Source organism: Chrysoperla carnea, chromosome X (genome assembly GCF_905475395.1).
Source record: "Chrysoperla carnea chromosome X, inChrCarn1.1, whole genome shotgun sequence".
Classification (NCBI taxonomy): Eukaryota; Metazoa; Arthropoda; class Insecta; order Neuroptera; family Chrysopidae; genus Chrysoperla; species Chrysoperla carnea.
Genome location: NC_058342.1, coordinates 35,843,180 through 35,865,960, shown reverse-complemented (window position 1 = coordinate 35,865,960; position 22,781 = coordinate 35,843,180). Strand labels below are relative to the sequence as shown.

General features: G+C 32.7%; 2 protein-coding genes across 3 annotated transcripts; one reads left to right on the top strand and one right to left on the bottom strand.

Moving 5' to 3' along the window:
- Positions 1-128: 128 nt before the first annotated feature.
- LOC123302604 (neuroligin-4, X-linked) lies at positions 129-7,430 on the bottom strand. 2 transcript variants are annotated; one of them, XM_044885615.1, is made up of 10 exons: positions 7,098-7,430; positions 5,259-5,537; positions 5,051-5,197; positions 4,599-4,961; positions 4,166-4,532; positions 3,890-4,077; positions 3,568-3,785; positions 2,747-3,017; positions 2,558-2,673; positions 129-1,960 (listed from the first exon to the last, which is right to left on the bottom strand). In XM_044885615.1, exons 1-10 carry the CDS (start codon positions 7,413-7,415, stop codon positions 1,576-1,578), a joined length of 2,652 nt encoding a protein of 883 aa, XP_044741550.1. In that variant the 5' UTR covers positions 7,416-7,430; the 3' UTR covers positions 129-1,575. The 2 variants fall into 2 exon arrangements, with proteins under 2 accessions (XP_044741550.1, XP_044741551.1); XM_044885616.1 differs by having other exon boundaries at positions 1,829-1,960; positions 2,547-2,673.
- Positions 7,431-9,033: 1,603 nt separating this feature from the next.
- On the top strand, positions 9,034-17,200 carry LOC123302657 (congested-like trachea protein). The gene is made up of 4 exons (XM_044885699.1): positions 9,034-9,304; positions 9,979-10,408; positions 14,967-15,140; positions 15,929-17,200. Exons 1-4 carry the CDS (start codon positions 9,206-9,208, stop codon positions 16,120-16,122), a joined length of 897 nt encoding a protein of 298 aa, XP_044741634.1. The 5' UTR covers positions 9,034-9,205; the 3' UTR covers positions 16,123-17,200.
- Positions 17,201-22,781: the final 5,581 nt, after the last annotated feature.

Genomic DNA, 22,781 nt, shown 5'->3' with positions numbered 1-22,781 from the left:
TTTAAAAAAATTTTGCACATTCATTCATCCACAAAAAACATGCATCCACACTTTCAATTAATATTCATACAGTTTAAGTACTGTCAGTTCCAAAACGGCTACGTCATTCAAGCGAAATTGGTATTATCGCAAGGTTTCAAAACAATCTTTACGAAAGTTTCTAACGAATTCAATACAGTGGCCAAAGGCTGTTCGCTCCTTATTCGGTGCAGCATTTTCCGAACAAGATTTTTGATCCACTGATTTCCAATTTCAAGAGCGTTGGGCGCTGTGCTATCCTCATCTAACTAGAAGTGTAAATATCATTTTGAAAAAAAAAATACAGTAGAACCTCGTTAAGATAACATAGCGAACTGACAGTTCTTAAACTAAAAAAAAAATAAATTTTGGGGGAGAAATATAAAATCTACATTATTAAAATTAATACGTACATAAAAATTCATACACACATGCACGGATCTATAATATACAGCGTGTTCCAGGATATTTATTTAATAAATGTTTGTGCATATGGTTTTAGAGAATTCCTGAACGACACTGTATATCAAATTTATGTTTTTTTTTTGTTCTTTCTAAATTCAAATTTTTTATGATATGGCAGTTACTGACTTAAATATTAAAAAATTGATTTCTTTTTAAAGAGGCAAAGGCACTCAAAAGTCACTTTTGATTTATAAAAGGCATTTTTAGCCGAATTTTAAGTTAGAAATTTCTATATACTAACAATTATTAAAAGAAAATACGTTAATATTATGCAAAAAATTCCTGTAGGACTTGGACGGTATCGTTTTGTTTTCTTTCATAAGCTACCAACAAAAGTTGTGTTCAAATGGCAAACTTTTTAAAAAATTTCTTTGGTTTTTGTTTTTTCGATTTTCCATTAAAGAAAATTTATTGCCATTCTTGTCAATATTTTAAAATTTGATTCGAAAAGGAATGTATATTTTTATAAAAAAATCTCTCGCTTCAAAATAGCGAGCGAATAGAGAAAAATAAGTTTTTTAAAAAGAGAGATCATTATTTTGATTGTCAGGTATTGGTTGCAGCATTACGTGTGCGTTACAAACAAGTTTTTGTTCGAAATTAATCGATTGTTCGATAAATTGAGTTCAATTGCCAGAAAACATCAACAAAGTTCCCTCTTTACCCTAATCTACAGTTAAAACTTTAAAAAAAGGTCACAGACGGCGATGGATTACTTATAAGGCAGATTTGGCAATTTTTGGGAGAAAAACTTCAAGTTGATTGGCACACACAAGAAGGCGTGTACTGTCAGTTTCAAACAATAGATGCTTTGTCTGTTATATGTACTATAACAGAGTAGTATAATTTAAATATGGTAGCCCGAAAAAAACCCGGACACATACGTCCGGAAACGTTGATGTTTTCTTGCAAAAACGTGTTTCTAAGAATTATTAGACGCAAAAAAATACAAGCTTTTGGAAACGATTTACGTTTTTTGAGACTGATAACGCTTGAATTACAAAAATATTGCACCTATAAAAAAAATTAAGACACAAAAATTATCACAAAATTTAAAATATTGAACGAATTAAAGCTTAAAAAATTTGTACGCTACACTTGTGTCTGTGGTACACCTTGTACTAATTGTGTTTTGCTTCTGGTCCGATTTGTTAACTGTTGGCTAGTCGGTTGCATCTGTTGTTGTTGTTGTTGTTGCGTATGCGCTTGCTGTTGTTGTTTTTGTGGTGGAGGATGTTCACGTAATGATGAAACACTGCCCGTTAATAATGAGCCCATGCTAGAAGCACGACCTGGATCTGTAACGAGGGCCGTCGTCTGCTGAGATACTCGGGTTTTTCCACTTTGTGGTGAAGGTACATCACGATACTCATAAATGTTATTTTCGGCCCGTGGATTATGATTATCTAGACCTTGATCAGCGTCTGGATTATCGTGCACCATAAACATTTCACCCGAGTAATAACGATCTGAATTTCTGTAACAAATAATAAAAATAACTTCCGCGAAAATTTAGGGACAACCTAATAATCGCTACCACCAAAAATCAAAACCCAATAATACTTAGTCGAATTAATAAGCCAAATTCTTTTTTCTACGTGTTCCTTAGAAAATCTACATTCCTTAGAAAATTGGGGAAATTTTAACCGCCCCAAACCTCCTCAACATGAAACAGTCTATTAAATCCCAGAGATCCGGGATCTGAATTCAAGAGAATAACATTTCCAATACGGGATTCATCCCATTTTTGGAAGGTTAAAGGTTATTAATGTTCCTGAAAGGTTTAAGGAATACACAGGAAAAATAATTCTTGAAATCGGTGCTGTCCCGGCAGGTTTTCAACATTTTATACTTTTTTCCAGCTTATTAATCAAACTAAAAGGAAAATTAACGTTTTAATATAGCAAGAAAATTTAGGAAAACACCCAAAAAAAACAGGAAATGAAAAGCAATAGTAGGATTTTCGCTAACCCATCACTACATGCAAAAAAAAACCAAAAACAAAAAATGAAAATCTTACCCATAGCTCATGCTTAAAATTTCTGAATTTTGTGGGTGTTTACCTTTTGCTTACCTCTTTGCACTGCGCCACAACATACAACACACGACAACCATAACCACTAAAAGTAAACATGTTGCCGAGACACTCCAAAATGCAATTTGTAAAGGTTGTTTAGGCTCCCACCAAATCTGAATCAATAACAAATCGAAAATATTATTTAAAAAATTGTCCAAAAAAATTCTAGATTGCGCAGTAACTTACCTCAGTGATTGGTGGATAAGTTGGCACTAATCGTCCAATTACGGTTTGTAGATAATAACTCCAAAATGCCGATTCCGTTTGACGATAATCCCATAAAATTGTCGAATTGTAGGTCGTATTTATATTTAGATATTTTAAGAATCCAGGACGGGCTCGTTCAAAATGTAATCCAAGAATTTGTTGCTGAGATGGATTACCATATCGTGCAAAATCTGTGTACGCTTTCATAAAGAAATGTGACATGTTTCGATCATTATTTGTCCATTTATATCTGTGAACAAATTATTTGGTAAATCAACATTCAAACTTTGTAGTCGAGGAAATAAAGGAATGACCTGTTGATTTTTTAAGCAGTAGGGCGGATCGAGAAACTTTGTGAACAAAAATGATGAGGAAGAAATGAAAAACTTTAAATTAAATGAGTCTAATTTTTTAACTGGAAATTTTTGGGGCCACTGAACTCGAAAATAGCCCCCAGTATACACCTCGCGAGCAGTACCTCGTCTCTTACAGTTTTACGAGAATATGTAACATATTTCCTTGAAACTCGTTATTCGGAGGTTTTCGGGGTCGCTGAATATGCTCATTTCTCGAGAACGACTATAAAACGCACATCAAATTGGAGGCGGGAATTAGAACTCTCTAACGAGTGTAACAGTTTTCATAAAAGAAACGTCACACGCGATGTGCGTCCAGAAAAACATTGAACTTTTTTTCCTTTTACAAATCGTCTTGATTTTTACGATTGTCATAATCTTAGATGGAGGGGGGAACGTACTTGCATTCCAAAAAAGGTACAGATTTGCAGGTGTTATATTTACCGGTTGATTCGATGTATTTTTGGAAAGAATTCTTCGTCCATAAATGGTGCTCCAGTCAAAAACAGATGTTCAATATTATGCGTGTATTGATGCCAATAATCGTATCCCAAACTTTCGACGGTTGTATTTAGAACATATAAATAAACGGGAACATTTTTCTCCAATAATAATTTGGCCATTTTATCGTGTGGGGCCACATACAAAAAGTCAGAAAGCATCTAGAACAGAAATCAAATTCGATAATTTTTCGCAGCTGTTTGAAATTTTGGTAAAAAAAATCCTGTTTTAAAAATTTGATGAGTATATATTTATTGATTCATACCTTAATATATTGATCCCGGAAATGTGTTTTGTTATGAGGATCCGGCCAATAGGTGTACATATATTTAATTGCCTCATAAACTCCTAGCGGATTCAAAGTGTAATTGTACCGAAGAACATGCTCCATAATTTTTTGATGGAAAAAATCCTCATCCACTTCGTAATATGGATCCAAAGTTTTATTATTTTCTAAAATTAGAAAAAGGAAATTATTTCTTTTAAGTTTTTTGTGGGGAGTTAAAAGGACTAAGAGGGGAGAGGTGTAAATATAACTTACTTATGAAAAACGCAGCTTCCTGTGTAGTAACACCACTCATATATCGTAAATTCGGATTAAAATGTCCCTTTTTAATTAATTCTTCAGGTGTTTCCTTCAAAAAGACCCAATCTTTCTTTCGCCATCCACCATCGTACTCAGGCATCGTTAAATTTTGATCAAGAACTGGACCCCATGGGAATGTTCCAACATCTGGATTTAATTCAGCGTTTCCAATTTTCGAGAAATGTCGTGAACGTTTTAGACAATTGATTAGTTTCCACGAGGATTCAATACTACAGCCCACTTTCAAACCGAATACTTTACTTGTGTTTTGAGCACGGTATCGATCCACGATGAAGGCCCAATCTGCGACCGCTGAACCACTCTACAAAAATATATACATTTTTTTTTGTTTCTCGAATTGATCCCTCGGGATCAAATCTAAACTTACTTGAGCAATAACACCAGTTACAAGATCTCTTGTTTCGGGTGCAACCATTAAAAGACCTGCGGAAGCGGCTCCAGCATCAGGTCCGAATAGTGTGATGGAATTACGATCACCATTAAAAGCTTCAACATTATCATGAATCCATCGTAAGGCCATTGCTTGATCCAAAATTCCATAATTACCAGGTGAATTGACATCGGCCGTACTTAAAAATCCTAACGCACCCAATCTATAATTGATTGTCACAATGACCACATTGTAAAAAGTGGCCATAATATGGCCCGGGAATGTATTTGAGGCGCCGTATGTAAATTCTCCACCGTGAATGTAAACCATTACGGGATATTTTTGAGCTCTGCTTTCAATCTACAATAAAATACTTTCATTATTTGTCTAAACGGGTAAATGTTTTTGCCGTATTCGATTACAAGAAAAATTGAAACAAGAAAACTTACCGAAGGTGTAAAGACATTTAAATAAAGACAATCTTCGTCCATGTCGTTAATTCCCTTTGTAGCTCCCGTATATCGATTTGGTTGCGGACATGCTGGCCCATAATCGACAGCCTGAATTTGTTGCCAACTTTTATGAGGTCGTGGTGGCTAAATTTTTTAAATGATGATTAATTTTCACAAAATACAATTTTTATTGCATAAATATTACCTTAAATCGTCCTTCATTTATTGGAGGCATTGCATAGGGAATACCCAAGAAAACGTGACAAGTACCACGGATTTTTTCCAGAACATTGACCATTGGACGATAACCAGATTCAGGCCGTGGATCGTCATAAATGTAAACCTTAAATCCTTGAACTTGGCCATAATTTGTATTTACAAAAATATCACGAGGTAAGGTAATACTATCCTGTCGTTGTTTTCCTTGTAAATCAGGTCTCCAACCACCTAGAACACCCGGTAAGTAGACCCTTTGTGGATCATTCTGAAACAAAAAGAACACATGTTATCAAACTATTCATAAGAATCTGAATTAAGGGATATTAAAAACCGTCAGGTTATTGCCAGTTTCAAACAATAGATGCTTTGTCGATCGATAGCACACAATTATACAAGTTATGCACACACATTATTAAAAAGTAAAAGGTGTCCAGGATAGATACATTAAATAATAAGAAGCATTTAATAAGGGAGGAAATATGACCTTAGTGATGGGGCTTTGCTGCTCACGAGTTTTTTGATCCAATGAGAATAAGAATGGTTTTTAATTTTAAGATTATGTAAATTGTGGACTAGAAAACGAATCAAATAATTAAATTAATTAAAAACAATAAGAGCTTACTGAACATACAAATTGTAAGAAGTATACAATTGTCTTGCATGTCCAATGTCCAAACACATTAAAATTATCTCTCAAATTTGTTCAATAATTTTTTTAATTTATTAGAACTTTTTCCAAATTCCTTGCCCCGATAGATTGCAGAAAAGTTTGTTAAAGGTGAAAAAGCTGGGAAACAGCACCGATTTTAATGAAATTTTTTGTAACGTGTTTACAGGATCCCAAGGAATATTCAGTCAACATAACCTAGTCATCGGCGGACATAGAAGCTCAGCGGGGGCATATGTAGCCCAAAAAATTGTCATCTAGTAGATATTTTTGGTCGCTGAATACGAACCTGATATCAGATTGCACGGATTCTGTCACTTCGATTCCGAAAATCGTGCCATTTTTTACCGAATTTTCATAGCATCAATATTTTTAAGCGGGATTAAATCTAGTATACCTTGATACATATTTCATAGACAGGGTATAAAAATATGTTTATTTGTCAGGACAAAGCACAATTAATTTTTCAACGGGTTATCAACAAGTCTCATGTTTTAATAATATTAATAATTACTTTTAATAAGTTAATCGGTGTCAATAGTTAATTACTCACAAAAAGGAAATGATAATTAATCATTTTTCTCATGTGGGTTGTTATTGTCACGCTTAGAAATATTAATCTTCGAAAACAAAAATTAATTCCGAAGCCACTTTTTAAAACTTGTTACAATATTAAATTATTTAAATCATGATTTTGGAGGAATTTTTGATATTACAAATTGTTTTGAAATCGTCTCCAAAAATCGTTTAGGCTCAACCCAACTGAAGAACCATTATTTCGATATCAAAAAAGTTGATATGGTTGATAGTAGCCCACGAGCTTCAACTAAAAGAAAACGGCCCAAATAATATATTTTGGGATTCGAATCCAGTAATACCGGAATAACGACTCGAATCCTTTTTTAACGATTTTATTATTACAGAAAATTATTCATATTTTCATTAAAAAAAACATAAGAATCTGCCAAATTCCCCGCAACGAATTCATAATAAGAGATGCTTTTGATTTTCATAAATTCCCTCCATTTTAAACTTGGAAACTTTTCTCTCATGAGTGGTAAAAAATTCTTAGAAATAATAGAGAATTCCCAAGAAAATTTTGGATTACTCATACATACAAATGACTAACAATAAAGTATACAAAAAAAATGTACATACCTGATTTTGATTAAACTCAAATTGTTCCTGTGCATTGTAGGGATTCGAACCTGGCGGTAAAACTGGATTTGCATATGGATCTTGTCCAGAATATTGATTACCGTACGCATTCGGTTGATACGTTCCATATCTACGATCCTTATACACAAATGTACTATATCCTCGTTCACCAGGATCAACATAAACACCCGCACGATTACGATAACGACCACCGGGATCCACTTGACCACACACAAAACACCATAAATTGATCCAGAAAATTAACTTTTTCACATCACACGTAAATTGTATTTTATTGTTTATTAAAATCAACGCCATGTTTTGGTGGCGAATTGCCTAACAACTATTAAAAACAGAGAGTTTATAAAAATAATACACTTCAGAACAGGTTGTTTTACAATTCAATCGATAACAATCTTTACGTTAATTATTTCAAACACATTTATTTTACGTTAAATTGTACTCGTGTGATTCAATTCCCGTGTGAAAGTATAATTTTTACCTAGGTGGCTATGATTAATTTGTTTAAAAAGATAAAATTATTTTTGATAGTGGGGGGATATACTCACAATATCTATGATTAATATTTGGGTGTTGGCTTTTAACGATTTAAAAAACGATTCCTTTTAAAAACTACTTTTAATTTTGAAAATTAACTTTGCTATTTTTAATAGTTTAGTAATTTTGTTTTCTGAAAATCAAAATCGAATTTTTCCTTTTTAGGCGCAAAGCTAAAACAGTGGCGGTTTTATACTGTTAACGTGGTAATGACTTTTCGACTATTAACCTGATTTGCTTTGCTCGCAGGATTCTCTCTTAACTTCCGTAGCGGAAATATGAAAAAAAAGTGTATCTTCCTATCTTTTAAAAAAGAGAAGGGCTTGTTTTAGGAGTGTTTTCCTCATTTTCGGGGGGCAATGATGAAGGGAATGAAATTTTTGGAAGTATTCTGTTAATTTGACTTTGCTTTGGGTCGATTGGTGAAAGCCCCATTTTTCTAGTATGTATACAACAGGGGTAGTTTTAGGGGTGTTTTTATGATTTTCCGGGTGTTACAATCAAAAAGTTTCAGCTTTTCGTAGGTTTCAAGTAATTCCGCGTCGACTGCAAGAAATCGCAACTTTCTCGCGTGTCTACTACTCTAGAAGTTCCTTAGAATTTATAAAATGGGGCTATATGAATTAATAATTCCCGTACAAATTCGACGTGATTAATTCCCTACAAATTCCCAATGTCCCAGAATCGAAAGGTTATGGTCTAGACCTGAAATTCCACGTAATATCATGGAAAGTCAATTCTAAGTGTCAACGTGAGATAATATCGTAAATATACCAACAAAAAACGCAAATTTCCAGCCAAAGAGATTGGGCATGAAAATAAACACGTTTAATGCCCGAAAATTCGAAAGTATTTTTCGAAATAAAGATATTATAAATTGATGAAGTCAAAAAAATGTTAAATCCGCCACTGATGTAACATTATTACAAAATAGAGCATAATTTACCGCCCACGACCGTAAAAACGTAACGGTATTCACAATATTCTAAAACGTTTGCGATTTTATTAAAACTTCCAAGATACATAAAATAAATTTCAAGATGGCGATACAATGTTGTTTTATCTTTGATAAAACAGAAATCTGTAATTTTAAGAAAATAAAACAGATACCTGTAATTTTAAGAAAATAAAACAGATATCTGTAAATGAATGTTTTCATAAATGATCAAAAGATAGAATATTTATGAAATTCAAATTAAAAAGAATTTTTGTTGAAATAACCAAATTTTGTTTTGATTTTGATGACCTTGATTGAACTGATAATAACTGGTAAATAGAAATTAGGTAGAATGCAGCACCTAACTTTCCTGTTTTGATAAATGAAAAACACCTGACTGTCAAATTCGAGAATGGTGCCGTCTCTGTCAGTTGTCTCTGTTTTTTTGGACTTTGACACCAAGTCTTTAATAAATAAATATTGAACTTTGACAATCCAATCAACGACTAACTAAAAGTGTTCCATTCCGACGTGTATACATTTCATTAAAAACCCTTTCATGTTACATAAGTGTCCTGTTCCTGTTACATAATATAATCAAAACAATAAAACAATGGCAGAGAATAAAGTTAGTTCAGTGAAATATTTTTTTGCCGGAGGTTTTGGAGGTGTATGCACGGTGGTTGTCGGACATCCAATGGATACCGTAAAAGTAAGGTTATTTTTCAATGTAATTAAATCATTTCACATTAGTTTTATTATTTTTCTCATACTTTTCTTGCTACGTTTCATGATGAAACGCAATTTTATCAATAGTTTCAGTCATCAATTTCATGAATTTTATAGAATTTTGTTAAAATATGGCAAACCAGTTCGGTCCCAATGTTTCTGTACTTTCTATTCAAAAAATTTACATTGAATTAAATGTCATTCGTGATGTCATTAAAATTTCAAGTCATGTTTTCAAATTTGAATAATTTTTCTAAGCTATCTCTTTTTACTTCCATCAATTTAGTTGAAATTTCCTGAAGTTTTAGAGGCAGGAATTTTCCACGTTTTTCCACAATTTTTTGCAATTTACTCGAAAACTATGCATTTTAGAGAAAAAATAGTTCAGTCTAAAGTTATCGGGCGTTAAATTTTCGATCGATTTGTGTCCATAAACTTTTTCTTATCTTTCATATTTTCTGGAAAATTTACCCAATTTAATTGGGTAAATTTTTGTTTCCAATTTTTCGTAGTAATATGAAAAACATTGTGAAAAAACGAGGAAAATCAACCTTTATTTTAAGTTAGGGACAATAGAACCCGAGATTGATTCAACCAAAATGAGAAAGTTAGGCATTTCCCAAAAAAAAACCTTTTAATGATAAATAAAAACTTTAGGTTAGATTACAAACAATGCCGCAGCCCCTACCCGGACAACCACCTTTATATCGAGGCACATTTGATTGTTTACAAAAGACAGTCCGTCATGAAGGGTTCCGGGGATTGTACAAAGGTATGGGTGCCCCATTAACCGGTGTTTCGCCAATGTTTGCCCTATCATTCTTCGGTTACGCTGTTGGTAAGAAATTGCAACAAAAACATGATGAAGAACGTCTCACATTAGTACAATTATTTGCGGCCGGTGCATTTTCTGGTATATTCACAACGTTACTGAGTGCGCCAGGTGAACGCATCAAATGTTTGTTACAAGTTCAACATGCTGGTGGACCCAAATTGTACGATGGACCCATGGATGTTATCAAGAAATTGTATAAATCTGGTGGTATTCCTTCAATATTCCGTGGATTCTGCGCAACGTTACTTCGAGGTATAGTTTTCATATCTTATAGTTCCTAGACTTTCTTTTTGACAATATGGCGTCTGTTTGGTCGCCATATTACTTTTACAGAAATCTGTAATTTATGGTAATGTCAAATGTCAAATTAAATTTAAGTTTTTAATTTTTTTATTAACGTATCTTTATAAATTATAGTTCATGTGTTATTCTGATATATCAGCTATATTACTGTACAGTTTTATTAAAACCCATTCGCTAGTTTAAGCGTGAAAGCGTAACAAACAAACAAACAAACAAACATGCTTACTTTCACATTTATAATGAAAGTCCAAGATATTTCAACAATTAACTTCTTACAAGAATTTATTTAAACTAATCTTGAAAGGTAAAAAATTTGCTTAAAATTCAATCAAAATTTGGTAAGGTCATGTCGATTTACTCATCATGTGATTGACCCTATCATCACACTACTCTGAAAAGGTTATTGTGGTAAAAACGGAAACTACGAAAGTAAACCTTGGCACAATTTTATGGTTGTTCAAAAGAAATAATTAACTGAACAGTCACCGTGTGTTAACCGCAAAGGCAAAAATTTATTTTATTTTTTTTTTTAAGTACATTACAAATAATTACATAAAAATTATAGTTTATTTCATATAAGTTGAACACACTTTATATAGAATTATTTAAAGTATTATTATCTTCGTTAAAAGTTGGGAAATTCTTTCGAATTTTTCGATGTTTCTTATGAATTTTTTTCATTTTCATTAGTTTCAATTTATTTTGAACAGATGGCATTACTGGTGCTGCTACTGCAGGAACATTTGTTGTAATATTTTGAGTTTGTACACCAACGCCATTTTGAATATAATCCAGAACTTTTTTCGTCATTTTTAATTTCTTTTGAAGTTTATGACAACGTAATTTTTTAACGAAATAAAAAACGCCTTTGTTTAAATAAGTTTTCGGTGTCGAACATAGAGGCGCCACACGTCTATCGTAAATGTATCGAGTTTGTAAATCATTTTCTTGACAATCGATACCTTTATCGTAATCATGTCGACAGATTTTCGGTGTCTTATATTTAATTCGATTCACGATTTGTGAATTCCAATGCATTAAATTGCACGTACAATCCCAAGGATTATTATTTAATCGAATTAATTTCGCTGGAATTTTATAAAATATCCCCGATGGTAAATCGGTGAAACGATTGTCGTTTAACAAGATTTCCTGTATCGATATTAACGGATCGAAAATACCTAAAGCTAACGTTTGTAGTTGATTCGATGATAGATCTAATATTTGTAAATTTTTGAGTCCGATAAATGCATCCAAGGATAATTCACTTAAACTACATCGACTTAGAATTAATTTTTCTAAGCTTTTCATTTCGATAAAACTATCGAATTCGATCCGTTTGATATAACCGGTTAGAACAAGCTCATTTAAATTTTTCATACCTTCTAGAATATCCCGATTTAATACCGAAATATTTAGATTATAAACTTTGAGTGTTTCGAGTTGAGTTAACCCAACGAACGCATTCGATACGACTCGAATTGTTGTGTCACTGTTACCGAGTATTATCGATTTCGTTGTGTTCATTATTTCGAATGTATTCGGGTATATTGTTGAGATTGGATTATTCCGAAAATCGGCTAGACGTAATTTTGGAAATGGTGGGAATGTTAGTTCAGATAATTGGGAGAAATTATTGTAAGATAAATCTAAATATTCGAGATCGAGTAATCCCGATAAGTCAGATGCGTTTACATCGAGTAAATGATTTTTCGATAACGATAAAATTTCGAGTTTAGGTACCCCGAAGAATGCGAATGCGGGAAGTAATTTTAAACCGTTGTTATCGAGATACATGTAACGAAGTTTCGATAATTGATCGAACATTTCCCAAACAATTTCACTTAAATTACATCCACTAATTCGAAGTAAGATTAAATTATCGTGACCTTTGAGTAAAGGTAATTTTTTTCGACGTTGTTGTTCCTTATAAACTTCATACGGTACAATTTCTTCGGTATCATTTAAAAGTGACACAAACTGTAATTTTTGTAAGACTTCATCGAATTTTTGTTGAATTGTTTCGATATCATTATCGCCACGTTCGAGTTGAATATTTTCGATATTTAAATAACTTAAATCTTTAATCGGTGTATCGATTATATATTTTAATTGATGCTCGAATGAGTCGCTTCCTTTAATTTCCAGTATTTTTAAAAATTGTAAATGAATCAAATCACTTGAATACAGTTTTGAATTCGCGTCACTGGATCCTTGGATTATGGTTAAAGCTTCCACGTCCGGCGGTAAATCCAATAGAAATTCTTTCAGAGTTGTGTTTGGTTGAATGACACAAATTACAACTTTTATTAATGGATTATTGTCCATCGAAATATCTTCGAATTGAGTTGCCTAAAAATATACAGTTAAGGTCATCTGTAACGTCTATTGTGAATAAATTAAAAAATATTTATTGATAAAAAAAGAACCCCACTGGATTTTATGGCGCTGTTTTGTCATTAAAAATGAGCCCCAGTCAATTGTATGACATTGTTTTGACATAAAAATGAACCCTACTGGATTCTTTGACGTAGTCTTGACATGAAAATGAGCCTCACTGGATTTTGTGACGTTATTTTGACATCGAAACGAGTCCCGTTGAATTGTATGACCCGTTTTTGACATTAAAATAAGCCCCACTCAATTTTGTGGCGCTGTTTTGTCATTAAAATGATCCCTAGTCGATTCTATGACACTGTTTTGACATTTAAATGAACCCTACTGGATTCTATGACGCAGTTTTGACATGAAAATTAGCTCCACTGGATTGTATTACGTTGTTTTATCTCTAATTTCATTTGTATAAAAAAATTGACTAGGCCCTAATTTATTGAAGTATCTGAGATACAGTTTGAATGGAATTCCCAAAATATTTTAGTCTCGACACGGGAAAAGGTCCATACTTACATCATTTGTGTAAAGATAATGTGCGTTATCGACATTTTCTTGCTCATATTGTAAAAATTGCATAACTGATAATTCTTTCCAATGTTGTAATTCACAAAAACAATCTTTTGGACATTTTTCAATTTCCACATCACTCTTTCGGAAAAAAAAAAAACAAATTAAACATTTGTTTAGAATAATTGGCGGGAAACGACTTCAAAGCGATACTTTCTAAACATTTACTCTGTTCCGATTTTTGTAATTTTCCCGATCTGATTCATTAAAAATTATCCTCCATCGAGGAAAAATGAACGGTATTATAACCGGAATTTTTTGTGCCCTAGTTTGTCTTGACAAATAGGCTTTCATTTTTCCTCGAGAAAATTACCTCGAAAAAATGAGTTTTCAAGAAAACTTTTTTGAAAATTAACTGTGCAAGTTTGTAGCTTCAAAAAAACTCCTTTAAAGTCGTTAAAATTTTGAAAATATTTGATTATTGATTATTGAAACTTACCAAAACGAAATGAAATATTAATCCTAATATCACAACCAAAATTCCATTAAATTGGCGCATATTTTTGTTGTTGGGATGCTCGAAACAAAACACAATTGGAGTGAATCACACTAGAGATTTCGATGGACTGAACTCATGAACTGGATGCATAAGAATCACAAATGATTGTATTTGGTTTGCTCCTTACAGCTTACAGGATGCGAACATTGAATACCGGATGAAGTGAATAGATAATCATTTGAATGTATGAAGTGACCAACATAAATTTCAAAAATTAACTTCAATTGGTCAATAACTTTTTATAAATTTATATCAAAACTAGCTTGATACCCGTCCGCATCATTGGGCTTAAAAATTAAAAAATCACTGTTTTATAGACTTCATATCTCTTGATCTCACTTATCCCCCTTCCATAACACACGAAGGGATTGTTTTACCCAGCTAAAATATGCGCAGTTTTCAAGTGTAAAATAGTCATAAGCCATTGAGTATATCAGAAAAGATGACCATGAATTGTTTTACATTTCTTGTTTAAAATTTTTACAGAAATCTTTAATTTATGGTTCAAAATGATGATCATAGATGGAGTAGTAAAATGTTAGATTAAATTTAATTTTTTTTAAATATAACTTTATAAATTATAGCTCATGTGTCATTCTGATTTATGAGCTGTATTGTGGTACAGTTTCATCCAAAGTACCCCCCCCCTTTCCCTCTTTGAGGAGGCGATGTTGGCTACCATCTATGAAATTTCCAGATTTTCTGAAATGATTCACTTAAAAATTCACACAAACTGAGCGTGTTAACATAGTTTTCGAGATATTGCTTGAAAGTCTATGAGAAAAAAAATTCTAGCTTCTAAAATGTGAAAATTGAGTTTGCCATTAATTTTTATAAAAAATTATTAAAGGCTTTAAATTATAAACGGTACAGGGTATGTTAAAGTGTGTGTGTACTTTTTTAAGGACCACTCAGTATATTCGTTGACGATAAACAATAAATTATCTTTGAAGGCATTCAATTATCATTTTGTATCCTATTTTAAAATATTTATTAAAAAATCATTGGAATTTTATATTTTTAATAAATTTTGTTGATTTGTTATAGATGTACCTGCAAGTGGAGGCTATTTTATGGCTTACGAAGGCTTAAAACGAGCTATGGCCAAAGATGGTGAAACACTTAGTCTATCTAAAACAATGTTTGCTGGTGGTGTAGCTGGTATACTTAATTGGGTCATTGCATTGCCTGTAGATGTTCTAAAAAGTCAATATCAAACAGGTATGAAAATCAACTTTGTTTATAGACCCTTGGAAGGGATATAAGATCTTCGGAACGCCTACGACCATATTTGTCTTGTAGTACTACAAGTACGCTCCTCCCTCCATCTAAGATTGGCCCTTTTTAAGATATAAGAGCAGCTTGAAGTTCGGAAACGGAACTCCCGGATGTCTATTAATGTTTGTGTTCGACAGCATTGTGCCATTTCTAGCAAGCTCGCCGGCTTCACAATTTCCTGGAATGTCTCTGTGTACCGGTACCCATACCAGGTCGACGAATAATAATAATAATACATAAGAGGGGTACCGCAAATGCTTCCCTGGCACCTAGACCAGAAAGCCCACGGCATCTCCGCCGGAATTTCTTCCAGGATTAATGGATCCAAGGTTTTAAACGTTAACATTCTAAACCTGACGCCCTGCAGATTTCTGCAGGTGCAAATATGAATTGAGGTTTCATCGTCCTCCATACAGGCCTTTCAAATCGTTAAATCATCAGAGTAAATTCCGGAACATTTTGGTATGGGAATCCCAGACTCAGATGAAAGGGGCGTTTGAGACGACTTTCCTCGTGCCAACGTGTCCGCTGCTGCATTCCCTTTAACGCCAGATGCGTGGTCCGATATCCAGATCAGTCTAACTGTGTTATTTCGTGCCAAGCGATTTAGTCCCTCGAAGTGGTCGAAATCTTAGTTTTATTTCAATGTCTCCTTTAAACAGTTCTTATTAGATCGAAAAACAATTTCTGTTTTATTAATGCTTTAATTTAATGCTTTTTTTTTGTTACAGCTCCTGAAGGAAAATTTAAAAACGGTATACGAAGTGTCTTCCCACACATGATGAAAACGGAAGGTGTTCGAGGTCTATACCGAGGAGCTACACCAATCTTTTTAAGAGCAATCCCAGCAAATGCCGCATGTTTCTTAGGCTATGAATTTGCAATGAAAACAATGGATTACGGTGAAGCACTTTTGTTAGGTTAAAAATAGCGAACAAATTGTAAATTACATAATTATCCCATTTCAACCCATAATTTCCCTTGAATATCTAGTCCTAACAAAAAAATTACTGTGAAGTATTAATAATTTGAGCTTAAAAGCTTGGATTTTATATACATGTTGATGGATCAAAACTGTTACGATTGGTTAATTTTACACGTAGAGACTACAGAATGGATCTTATCCCAGATCAATTTCATCTATTTGACCCAAGTCACAGCACTGTAAATTAAAAACAATTTATAGGTTTGTTTGTGACCTCTTTGACACTTCTAAATATTTAACCTGTGTAGTTAATAACCCAAAATTTGGCGACGTTTCAAGAACGACCCAAATTAATCCTTAACCCTTCAGACTGACCGTCTTTTGACCACAATCATTAATCTTGTGAGGAAAGAAGAAAATCTCATGCTACAAGCGCTAAGAACGTAAGAAATTTTGTCTACATGTGAAAATACATTAATTCATATGAAAGAATAGTATATTAAATTTACGTTCCATTCTGTAGTCTCTTCCAGTTACAAATTTTATTAAAGTTATTTTTTTATTTAAAGTTTTTTATACTGATACTGATTATTGTCTGCCAATTTTTGCATCACATTTTTCAATTTGTTCAAAAGAAAAATCGGGTGGGGCAAGGGGCTGTATACTGATAAGAAAAACCGATAATTATTCAGGGTAATTTAAGAATCTAAGTAATGCTCCCGTCAAATTAGATGAACCTATGCCCAGTTTTCCCCGAAAATTTCACCTAATTTGATGGGACGTAAAAATATAGGGTGAGGTTTTTTTATAGCCACTCTGACCACATTTTCATGATATAATTGAAAAATGTATTTTTCTCATTCTCATTTATCAAACAGTATTTTGGGGGGGTATTCTTAATAATTTTTAAAAAAAATTTGAACATTTAACATTTCAAAATAAAATATTAAAAATGTTTTTAATATTCAATTTCTCACATAGATGGCAACACGATACCTAATCTACATACATGATTGGTTTGTGTCCATGGTTTAAGAATACGTATCCATAAAATTATAAAACCGTAAAATGTGCCTTACTAAACAATTTAATTATATTTTTTTTGAATAAAAGTTTTTTGGTAAAATTTGATGATTTTTCATTCTTAACCTGGCTTTTCATTTCAGAAAGTTGCATCGGATTTTTTCCTAGTAGGACAATGATTATCAATAAAACACATGTTTTGACTTTTACTTTGACCGCTTGAAGTCGTTTGGAAATATTTCTACGACAAAATATCATAGAATTATTAAAAAATTAATCAGGTCATTATAGAGCTAAATCGATTATAGTCCGAGTACCTCAGCCCCTTTGGAGGATTTAAAATGCAATCAGCATTAATAAAAAGGAGCGCCACTGGGTTGTATGACACTATTTTGTCATAAAAATGAGCCCCACTGGATTTATGACGGTCTTTTGTCAAAAAAATTAGGCCCACTGGACTATATGAAGCTGGGTTTGTCATAAAAATTACCCTTACTGGATTTTTTGATGGTTTTTTGTGGTAAAATGAACCTCACTGGAGTGTATGACCCTGATTTGTCATAAAAGTAGTCTCACTGGGTTTTATGACGGTGTTTTGTCATAAAATGAGCCCCACCGGATTGTATGACGCTGGTTTGATATAAAAATTAAGCCCACTGGATTGTAAGACGCTGGTTTGGCATAAAATGAGCCCACTGGATTATTTGACGCTGGTTTGTCATAAAAATAAGCATTAGCATGACGAATAGGCTTTTATTTTTTTTTGTCGATTGGTAATATTCTTTTAACGAGGATAATTATTACTCTATACATGAATTTGGGAAATTTTAGGAGCTACAACTGAGCAAATGTTTTGCCTTACTCCCCTCCTCTATGGATTCATATATTAAAAATGAGCTTGTTCAGTAAAAATAAGGGTCTTGTTCTTATTTTTCTGCTACGAAGGGTAGAGGTAAGGACCCAACGCGCTGTCAACCTCCGAAAACCTTAAAGCAATTATTTTGGAACAGTGAAATAATTTGTACTGATGAAGTATAAATTGTACTCGAAATGCTCTCAAAATATATTAAAAATAAAATAAAATTTTGGGTAAAAATTTTGGTCGTAATATTTTCAGATTCTTGTTAATTAGACCAAATCAGTTATTTTTAAAATTAGAACGAAATTAATTAGCCAATAATTTTTTTTTTGCGAGTAATTTTTATTTTCGTTTTAAAATGTGTCAACATATTTTTACATATTACGTATGAATAAATTTTCCTGTAATTAATAATTAAGAGGGGAAAGAAAAATTAGAATCGTAATTTCATTGAAGCTTAAATATTTTAAATATAGATGGCATTCGTTAACAATTGTTTTTGTCCGTTCTTTATGATGATATAATGGGAAAATATTTTTTTGTTTTTTTTAACTGTTTTTGGGAAAACTTTATTTCATACTGGTTTTTGTTTGTTTTGTTTTAATAAGATGAAAAAACTTCCTTATAATTTTTTTTGAAATTCAATGAGTTTGGAGAAAACCAGTTCAGAAATTTAACAAAATATTTTAAAACAAATATCAATTTTTTGATTTGTCATTTTTTAAGTTAGTTCGAATCCGATTTCGATTCAATATGAAGTAAGATTAACCTGTCAAAGAAACAATTTTGATTTATTCCAGAAACTTCCCTCAAAATTAGCCCTTTTTTGGCAAAAGTTACCTAACGCTAACTTGGGGAAAAGTTTTTACTTATTAACGACTCAAATGATGATTGAGTTGAAAGTTATTGCCTTCGTCCATTCTTGTTAACTACGATTATGATTTTTTTGGGGGGAAAAAATATTATAAAGATTTTTTAATAACTTTTTTTTCAAGAAATAAAAAAATTCCAAGTATTGCTTAAACGGTTTAGAAAGGGATATAACTTTTTCAGAGGTATAAGTTCAAAAACCTACACAACAAAAATTATGAGTCATTTAGGAAAATTTGGATGTTTGAAAGACAAAAGCAGTTTGGTTTTTGTTTGAGTTTGCGTCGCGTTGCGCTGTAATTTGTTTTGATGTAAATAATAATATTAAACATGAAGTGTAATAGGTTGATTTCTTTGTTTCATAGTTTTGTAGTAATTATTGGTTGCATGATGCAATAAAAGGTCTGTTTGTTTTTGAACGTCTGCACGTCCATGCACCTCGTCCCCCGCACATGTCGCCGTCGCCATAACTATATTCTCACTGTTGACGGCGTCCAAGTGCATTGTACACTGAACTCAATCAATAATTAATTATTTATTTTAATCAAATTTTATCTTTTGTGTATTTCATTTTAAAGACCCCAAAAAAGTATCAAACAAATGAAAATAACAACTAACTGAGGTAATTGTTTAAAAACCATACACATGCTGTAGTACTAAATATTTGAACTAGGTTGATCGGACAGTAAACTGAAATTTGCAGTCTCCCTAAATTTTTTTTAAACAGAAATTAACAACTTGAATCTGTAAGGGGAGTATTGATGATTGAAGAGCGATATCTATATTATCAAATTTATAAGGATCACTTGCACACAATATTTTATATATTTTTGTAGTTGCGTGGTATTGTAAAGCTAAAAAAAATCACATTATTTGAGTACAAAGCATGTATTTGGTTTGTATGTATGTATCGTGCAATAAACCAAAACTTTTTTACAATACTGTACGGTTTATAATCACCTTAAATGATGAAATTTGAAACAACATCTGAAATGTTTTTAATCCAAAATGATTTCAAAATTCATAGAATTCAGTTCAATAGTATAATATGGCTGAAAAAAAAATTTTTCAGGGAAAACGACACACAGATGGCTTATAAAATGAAAAGGAGAGTTGAGTATGAACTGTCTGTATGAAGAGTTCTCTACGGACAGGCAATATGAACGGTAGATACTACAGATCAAGATTGTAAATTAATATTGTGTGGAACAATTAATGTACCTTTGTGTTAAACATTAAAGGATAGCAAAGTTTTCAAATAATAACCTAATAATTAGTGTGCACCGATGACTTATACTGAATAATGCGTTCAGTGGATTATTTAAAAAAAAAATTATATGATTATACATATACATAATATATATTATACATAATTTACGAACTGGACAAATGTGTTGTTTTGCAAAACTCATGAAAAATGTGACGTCATGATCGACCTTGGTAACTGCTATTTATCATCAGTCGTTGACCCTTCAAGATCGCTTCAGTTCGGTCGGCCCACTGTTCACTGTTCACTGTTGTTGAATGTTTGCGCGTAACCTGTCAGGGTCTTTTTATAATTATTGTTTCATTAGCCTAGGTTAGTTCAAACTCTTTAACTTTTATTGTTTTGTTCGAACAAAACAAATAGATCCTGGAACCTAGACGCATCAAATTCAATCCTAGATTAATTGATATACGTTGGATTGAGTTAAAGGAGATACGTTGGATAAACGAGGGCAGAAGTTGTCAAGCATACAGGCGCAGGAGTGGTATCTATATATTATTTATTTGCAACACATACATATTAGTATTACATATGTAGGTACTTGGATATAGAAATGTCGGTTGCCGTGAGTCCCGTCAAGGTCAACAGCTAAGGCTTGTTTATACCCCTTGTTAGACGTATCGTAGTTAAGTATGCAATATGCAACAAACATATTAAATTCATAGTTCGTTCACATATTCTCCACTCCAATCAAAACTTAGGGTTGCCATCTCTTCGATTTTAAACCGGAGTCTCCAATTTTCTAGGTGTTTCTTCGGTCTCTGAACAAATATATGAATTCTTCGGATTTAAGGGAGTCCCACTGTGTGACAGCCCATTTTTTAAGCATTTTTATATCCTGAATATATGAAATATACATCAAGGTATACTAAGTTTAGTCCCAAGTTTGTAACGCTTAAAAATATTGATGGTATGGACAAAATTTTGGTATAGGTGTTCATAAAATCATCTAAAGAGTCCATTTTCGATTGTCTGTCTGTCCGTTTGTTAACACGATAACTAAAAAACGAAAAGAAATATCAAGCTGCAATTTTTACGATGTGCTTACGACGTAAAAAGTGTGGCTAAGTTCGTAAATTGGCAACATAGGTCGATTGGGTCTTTGGTCCGTAGGATCCATTTTCAGGACAAAATTTTAGTGTCCATTATTTCCAAAACTGTAAAAGATAGGGAATTGAAAAATCCATAACACTTTTTAAAAACCGATTTTAAATTATTTTGGAATTGGCAACCCTACTAAAACTGCACTGCTGACTCGAGTGCCGCTGCCAGTCCTTCGAGGATGTCCAAGTCTGTCAGTACTACAAGAAACAGACATTCATATCTCTGTCTTATGCCGTGCGATTGCTATTGCCAATCGTTTGCTAATAACAATTTGTATATTTGGCCTGTTGCACAAAAAAAGCCAACTATTACCACATTTTATTTGAGCTAACAATCAAAACCAGACGAATATTAGACGAACACATTTCACAATTAAGGAAGGAGCTTTTATGACCAGAATCTTATACCAGACTAGAGTTGCTAACACCGATAGTCTTCATAACTGAAGTCTCCGGTTTTAAAAGATGCAGATTCTTTCTATTTCTAACCTAAAAATTTTATCGAAATTCCTAATTTTATGAATCTAGTTTGCTTTTATTAAAATTGAGACGTTCGTTAAAAATTAAGGCTCAAAATAATCTGCAATAACTTATTTTTGGAAATAACTAAAATTATATTTTTCATTTAAATTCAGATATTTAACATATTTGTCCGGAGAACGGAGACAACCTTCAATAATCGAAGACTCTGGCCCGAAACCGAAGATTTGGCTCATTCTATTTACTTTATTTTGAATATTACAAACAGTAAGGCGTTAAATATACGGTTCATGAAGGTTATAAAGAAGGAGAACGATCGCTACGTGTTAAAGCATTAGCGCGTCTGTCCCTGAAAATTTGTAGAATTTATAGTTCATTTTTCAGCCACCATCCGCGCTGTCATCAAGAAGTAGTATCTGCGAAGTTAGCTGTTTATGAGTACAAGTAGATGAAGTTAGTTGCATAATGTACAAATTGATATATCATTTCAAATTAGCGCACAACAGCCCGCTTTTATTGATACTACTTAGCGGTCGCAGCGCCTCACTTATTTTATCCATATTTCGGGGACAATATTTTCTATAGCGATCGTTCTCCTTCTTATAACCTTCATGATACGGTTGTAGTCCTAAGACACCCGCATGTGTCATCACATGGAGCCAACATCAGTATAAATTACTCACCAGGAATTATTTCCTTACTAGGGGCTCATTTAATAGTCGGGACACTAAAATAATCCCTTTTCGAAGAAAAATAAAACATCGGGGCGCCTTAATCTAGGTCTTCCGTTTTTGTCTTTTGACGTACGGGGTTTTTCTTTTCTTTGGAAAAATTACCAAATAAACTTCAAGTGGCATTTCCCTCAGAAGATAACTATTCCACTTCGATAAAAAGTACATTTCGTTTGGATATAACAACCAAAATTGTGGTTGACCATAGTATTGTGTAAGGTCAAAACATTGAAGCGTTGATTTGCCAATTTTCTAGACTATTTGATAAGTTTATTGAATCGAGTTTGATACTTGTGTCTGGAATGGATTGAATCGTTTTGTGTGTT

What these genes read in the sequence shown, in the direction of transcription:
- LOC123302604 (XM_044885615.1), bottom strand. Translation starts at nt 7,415, where the DNA reads ATGGCGTTGATTTTAATAAACAATAAAATACAATTTACGTGTGATGTG. An exon ending in TTGAGTTTAATCAAAATCAG is followed by an intron (nt 5,538 to 7,097) that starts GTATGTACATTT and finishes TTTTTGTTTCAG; the next exon opens with AATGATCCACAAAGGGTCTA. An exon ending in AAAATACATCGAATCAACCG is followed by an intron (nt 3,018 to 3,567) that starts GTAAATATAACA and finishes ATTTGTTCACAG; the next exon opens with ATATAAATGGACAAATAATG.
- LOC123302657 (XM_044885699.1), top strand. Translation starts at nt 9,206, where the DNA reads ATGGCAGAGAATAAAGTTAGTTCAGTGAAATATTTTTTTGCCGGAGGT. An exon ending in CTGCGCAACGTTACTTCGAG is followed by an intron (nt 10,409 to 14,966) that starts GTATAGTTTTCA and finishes GATTTGTTATAG; the next exon opens with ATGTACCTGCAAGTGGAGGC. An exon ending in AAAAAGTCAATATCAAACAG is followed by an intron (nt 15,141 to 15,928) that starts GTATGAAAATCA and finishes TTTTTGTTACAG; the next exon opens with CTCCTGAAGGAAAATTTAAA.